Source organism: Ornithodoros turicata, chromosome 3 (genome assembly GCF_037126465.1).
Source record: "Ornithodoros turicata isolate Travis chromosome 3, ASM3712646v1, whole genome shotgun sequence".
NCBI lineage: Eukaryota > Metazoa > Arthropoda > Arachnida > Ixodida > Argasidae > Ornithodoros > Ornithodoros turicata.
This window is the reverse complement of record NC_088203.1, coordinates 99,734,448-99,740,910: the sequence shown is the minus strand read 5'-3', so window position 1 is coordinate 99,740,910 and position 6,463 is coordinate 99,734,448. Positions and strand designations below refer to the sequence as shown.

The 6,463-nt window shown below is 49.1% G+C and overlaps 1 protein-coding gene across 1 annotated transcript; it reads left to right on the top strand.

The window, feature by feature from the left end:
• The first annotated feature begins 227 nt into the window (after positions 1–227).
• On the top strand, positions 228–5,100 carry LOC135389766 (neprilysin-1-like). Its single transcript, XM_064619797.1, has 4 exons — positions 228–484; positions 1,369–1,600; positions 2,848–2,886; positions 3,022–5,100. Exons 1-4 carry the CDS (start codon positions 228–230, stop codon positions 5,098–5,100), a joined length of 2,607 nt encoding a protein of 868 aa, XP_064475867.1.
• The last annotated feature ends 1,363 nt before the right edge of the window (positions 5,101–6,463 follow it).

Below are 6,463 nucleotides of genomic sequence, written 5' to 3'. Positions count from 1 at the left end.
CTATTGAGCGGATTCTGCACCGCCGTCTGTCTTCCTTCTTGGAAGCTTCTTCCGCGCTTAATGATAGCCAGATAGGCTTTCGCCCCTGCTGCTCAATCTGGATGGCGCACGCCAACCAGGAAAGTCGAATTTGCCTTGCGCGCGAGTGCGGGAAGATGTCTGCCCTGGTTACCTTGGATGTTGCGTAGGCCTACGATAGCGTGGAACACAACGTCCTCCTCCATTGCATGGCTGCTCTCAACATTCCCCCGTACATCGTTTCACGGGTTTGCAGCTTCCTTACTGGACAATCATTCTTTTGCTCGGACGGTCGCTTTGTCTCCTCTTCGCATCCGCAGCAGAGGGGCGTCCCTCAGGGGTCCGTCCTTTCGCCACTGCTGTTTAACATTTTGATGAGTTCCCTACCTCTCGACCCGGGCATCCTCACTTTGACCTATGCGGACGATATTGCCGTCTTCTCCTGCTCTATCACTGCATACGATACGTGAGAAACTACAAGAATACCTGCTCGCGCTGTCGTCCTGGATGCGCTCCGTCCACCTCACGTTGAACGTCCAGAAATCTGTAGTCCTGATGCTCCCCCTTACCAACTGGACTGGAGAAGCTTTGACCATGGTTCTAGATGTTGCCGGCCAGACCATCCCCTAGAACAACCTGCTGCGCTACTTAGGCGTCTGGTATGATCACATGCTTCACTGGGACCATCATGTGGAAGTCATAAGCCAGTAGGCTTCGAAAGCAATTGGCACCATCCTCCGCAGCGCCAGCGCCCGCTGTGGTATGCGCAGGAGCACCCTGCAGCTCTTCCTGTACAATTGCTACGTACGACCAATTCTTGAGTTTGGGTGTGTCGTTTTCTCGCACCTCCCTGACTACCGTCTGAGCAGGCTATTCGCCGTCGAAAGAAGAGCTCTCCGCCTGTGCACGTGCCTCCCCAAGTATACGGCCAACCAGGCGCTGTATGCCGAAGCCCGTATTCCCCCTTTGAAGACTCGGTTCCGCCTACTCACTGTGAACACATTCCTTTCGCTTTGCCAGAGCCTTTTAGCCACCAGACAGAACCAGTCTCTCAGGGATCGGACCCAGTGGACCGGAGATGGCGAAAATCTGACACCCCGCAGCTCGTCTTAGTCGAATCCCTTCTAGCCTCGCTGAATACCTATCTCACTGCCCTTCCTGTGCCCCTCACGTTGTTGTCGCCACAGATGCCTCTGTCTCGGCTCGCGGCTCGGTTCGGCTAGCGGGTGCCGGCGGCGTCTTCCGTCAGCTCGACTGTCATTGCCCCATCCGCCTCCCTGACTACACTCCCGTGTTCGAGAGCGAACTCCTGATACTGGCTTTCAGAATGGTGCCCCTTGCATTTCCCAGGATTCTGCTTTTCTCCGACTCATTATCGGTCATCACCGCCCTAGCCAGCCCCTCCAGCGAGTGGCTCGAGCTCCTGCAGGCCCTGAGTCCTAGCCACATCACGGAAGTGGTCCTGACATGGATTCCTGGTCACTGGGCCCGATCTCCCAACGAGTTGGCGGACAGCCTTGCAAAACTTTCCCTCTCTGGCCGTACCATTGACGTCCTTCCGCCCCTGCCCTCTACCACGCGGGTCAGGCATAGAAGGCTGCTGGAGCTCACCGCTCTCCGCTCACTGCCAGTCCGGTACGCCCACCTTTCCCACGTTTGGCAGGCTGACCGCTGCGTCTCCCGTCATGTTGAAGTTTCGCTGACTCGACTGCGCTGTCTAGCCCTTCCACTGAACTTTTATCTGCACCGCGCGGGTGTCAGCCGCTCTCCTGCGTGCGTCCACTGCGATAAAGAGGAAACTGTGGAGCGCTTTCTCCTGCACTGCCCCCTCTACGACCTCTCCCACAAAACGGGGGAAACATATCACAAACGTGGCGTGTATATAGCTTCAATGCCAAATGTTTCGTCAACGTCAGCAAAACCCGACCGTTACGTTTTATTTATTTTATTTTGTTTATTTTTGTTCCGGAAGCATAGTGATGATGATAGTGATAATTGTAGAACAGCGGCTTCCTTCTTTGGGCGTGAGAAATAACTCTATTCGGTTATAACGAAGAAAAATCATCGAAGCTCTTCGGCTGCTACCATATATATACCATATACCAGCATATGCCGGCACAGTTCCCCCAGGGCGGCAGTCATGACGTTGCCCTCCTCTGTGGGGCAGACAAGCGCGAGCCCTTTCACGACCACCACCACAACCATTCCAGCATTAGACACCTGCTTCGGCCTCATGGGCCCTTTCGTTTGTGTGGCCCAGCTCCCTGAGACACAGTACCGGACGCACGTAGTCCAAGAGGCTACGCACGCGCCCCTCTGGTTTCGTCAATTTTCTCCCGATGAAGGTTCTCGAGCCTAACGCCACAGATCCCAACAGTTCCCGGCGTTCCATTAAACTTACACGCCTGCGAACTATATAGGCACACGCTTAGCCATTGTGCCCGGATATACAGACACACATGTGTCTTGTCTTTAGTGTCTTGTCTCTTGAATTACCACAAGTGACACTTTTGGGACGGATTCATAGGCTCATTCTTGCGGCAAGAGAATGTTTTACTAAAGTGGTCAGAATTTCTTAGAGGCACGTTGCACCTGTCTACAGGTGGTGGATGGGTTGGATCTGTACCTGCCACCCCGCACAACATTCTTGCAAATCATTCTTGGATGGAGAAAAAAATAAATTAACAAAATAGTAACCGGGTATCTTTCAATAGCTCGGAGTTCATCGAAATTACAGAAACAGGTCCTTACGTGGAAAAGACATTCAACCCGAAAAGGCCAGGTGCTTATTATGTTCTGATGAACAAAGTATATTTTTCTTAATTTCAGGTGAAGGAGGACGAAACTTCTTACGCCTTGCTGGGAAAGGTACTCCTTGTGACTCCTGTTCTGAGGACGTTTGGAGCAGCATATTGGGTTGCACGTCATGAATGAAGACACACCCCGGACGGCGAAGATATCACCACCTCCACCCCTGCGTATGTCGGGATACCCAAACTTCAGCCCAAGTACCCATTTCCCGATGCCAGTTATGAAGACTATGAAGACACTCCTCACTGGCTCACGACGTCAACGGCAGAGATACCTCAGACGACTTCCGAGGCGACAATGTCAACACGCATCACGCAACATCCATTCACCGACAAAGTATGTGATACGGAAGATTGTCAATACATGCGTTGGCTTATTGACGTGTCCGTGGACACAGGGAAAGATCCTTGCGAAAACTTTTACAGTTACGTCTGTAACGGAGCTCTGAGGTCTTTATCTCACTGGTATGATATGTCTACGACATTCAATTTGGATGTCTTCCAGCGCAACATCACCTTAAATATTCTCAGGCATTTACAAGACGAAAAGGTCCCAAGAAGAGGGCAAACGGGATATCAAAAAGTAGCGGCCTTCCACCAGCACTGCATGGATATTGATAACGTTACGACGACTGAAGCAATGGGACAGTTTTTAAAGCAGCAAGGAATGACTTTTGCAAGTGACATGCAATTCGACCTACTGCATGCTATGGTGAAATTCATGTTTGGTTCCGACATTCCCCTGATATTTGAAATAGAAGCACGCTGGGTAAAAGGCAAGCAGCTTTTACTATACATGAGGCAAGAGTACTGGGTAAAATACGCCGTCACGAAAGACCGAGAGGCGAGGAAAGATGAGATTACGCTAATTTTATCGGCAATCCTTTCCAGAGACCTCCGCGATCTCGCAAATGAGATCATTGCAGTGGAGAATAATTTATCCAATCTGTCGCAAGTTAAGTACACTGGCAGCGAAACCTCAGAAAGCAAGAAGCTTCTGTTCCCCTTGTCGAAGTTGGGCCTTTTGGTAAACAACGACACGACCCTGTCAGAACAGTGGAATGAAGCCGTGGAGGATAATACAGACCCGAGACTTCCGAAAGACTTAAAAGTCAGTATGACAGTGAACGATGTTCATTTCTTCCATAATTTATTCGGCAAATTCAGGAATGCTACGGCAAATGAATTAAGGATATTCTGTGCCTGGAAGATTGCCCTTTACCTGTATAAAGCTTCCTTGTTGAACCCATCGTACATTGGTCCGCCTGGTTATCTGAATCTTTCTATGTGCCTGGACCAAATTGTGAAAATGTTCCCGAATACTGTAGCTTCGGGTTTCTTCTTCTCCATACTGAACAGTTCGAGGCTGAATCTCGCCAGGGAGATGATTCAGACAATTGTCGACGAGATTAAGAAGTCCTTCGAGTCTTCACATTGGCTCGACGAGACAACTCGCGTTGGAGCTCTGAAGAAACTTTCTATGCTGAAAAGAGATATTGGTTTCCCTCCGGAATTGAGCTCCGCCTTGAAAATAGACGCGTTCTTCAAAGATCTCCCTGACCTAAACGGACCTTTCATTGAGGACTACATGCAGGTTCGGAAGTTTTGGACAAAGCACAACTGGAATGGAATATTGAGCGACTCCTCCTTCGTGGATCCACGATACACGTTTCCTGCATTCCTTGTCAATGGTGCTTACATACCGGTGGTAAATCACATATTCATTGGAACCCCTCTTTTGCTCACGCCTGTCTTTTCGTATGGCGCACCTCCAGAAGTGAACTATGGAACCCTAGGCGTGACGCATGAACTAATGCACGGCTACGATACGTCTGGCAGGAATTATGACGGTGCTGGGCATTTCAAACCGTGGTTTAGCGAAAAAAGTATTGCGGAATACGACAAGATCGTTCGTTGCCACAACGAGACTATTGAGAAAGCTCCGAAAGCTAGAGCTTACAAAGATTATCCCCTGGAGTATCTAGCAGACACGATGGGTACTACGTCTCGGTTGAGGGCATATAAAAAAGCTTCGAAAAAGTCGCATGTTACTCTGGGCAACGTGAGGGATTTGACGAAGGACAAGATCTTCTACATTTCCGGGTGTCTACTGTGGTGCGGAAAGGAATTCCCAGAACGGAGGGCGCTAGATCATCCGCCTTCGGATGAAAGATGCAACGTGCCTCTTATGAATTCACAACATTTCAGCGAAACCTTTTCTTGCCCAAAGGACTCGCCAATGAATCCCTCGCACAAATGTGTCTTCTGGTAATAGCTCACTTCGTTATAAAGGAACTCTACACAATATGATGTCTCTGTCGTGCTTGGGAGTAAATTTCCTACAGGTCACCTTAGCCACAACAAGCGATGACGAAGGCGAATACGCTGCATTCCCTGTCATTCGCGGTGGGGGTTGGGTGGGGGGTATACAGCTGAAATGTTAGGGGGCGTCACTGAACATTTGGGGGCGTTAGGGGGCTGTAAGGGGGGGTCTGGATAAATCTGCTGCGACAAACTCCCACAGTTCACGTCGACTGCTGTAATGCCTTGGATATTGAGAGTTTCGCGTAGTATTGGGTTGCTGAGCGTTGCGTTGTTATTGAGTTGCGAAGGCGGACAGTGCAGTTGATCGTACTGTAGGTACAGCTGGTATTAGACGAGCTGGCACGCTGTCTCGGAAGCGCCGCCTGTCTCGTTATTGAGGAGGGGAGAGCTGTGGGTGGTATTGTGGTGGCGGTGACAACTACAGACAGGGCAGAGGGCCTGGCCTCTCCGATCTTCTGCCGATATCGCGGAGCCTATGAGATATTGGGTAGAGCGTATTTTGACGTCAAGGTCTTACTGTAAGTAACCGTAAGTTACGCTGCGCGCCTGTATGGAGGCGGAATGCTGCATCAGGGAATGCTGCTGCTCAGGCTGTATTTACTCTAATGTAACACATCGTCGCCGGATTTTTACTGTAATTTGAACATTTTTTACGTGTATTACTCCGTAGCGGCACATCAGTAACAGAGTACAATACCAAATATCAGTACAGTACTAAATATCATTTTTTTAAGAAAATTAAGTAATAGTATGGCCACTGCAAAATAAATACGAAAAGCGTGCAGTTGAAAATCTTACCCGGTACCACCTCAGGTACCAGTGAAACACAGGCTGAAACATTCAAATCATTCTGGTGCAACCTTCAAACATATTTATGTTCAAAATATAGGACGATGACTTGTCTTTAGGACGCGGTTATTTCTAAAGACATGCTTAAGTCCTAAAGTCAAGACAAGAAGTCATAGCAAAGACAAGACAATTCCTGAAGACAAGACAAGTAAAGTTGTGCTCTGTACTCTCGCTATCAGACGGGCACTGAAAACACTCAAGAATGAACTCGTTTTAATACTTATTTAAATAATGAGCGCCTCGCACTCACTAACAAGGTGCGCAGCCTGAAGGTAGTATCGGGCAGCTCTTTATAAAAAACAAAGTTATTCGATCGGTGCACTCGTTCACGAATTATTTAGACCGAGGATTTAACTCAGACACCCGGTACATGTATAAGTTCACCCCCGCGCCTAACCAGCCTTACATCTCATATCACACTGGTTATACATTATAGACCAACATCCCGCCATACATGTATG

Coding starts and splice junctions, on each gene's coding strand:
- LOC135389766 (XM_064619797.1), top strand. CDS start 228: ATGGCTGCTCTCAACATTCCCCCGTACATCGTTTCACGGGTTTGCAGC. Junction 485..1,368: donor TCTATCACTGCATACGATAC/GTGAGAAACTAC, acceptor TGCATTTCCCAG/GATTCTGCTTTTCTCCGACT. Junction 1,601..2,847: donor CCCTGCCCTCTACCACGCGG/GTCAGGCATAGA, acceptor TCTTAATTTCAG/GTGAAGGAGGACGAAACTTC.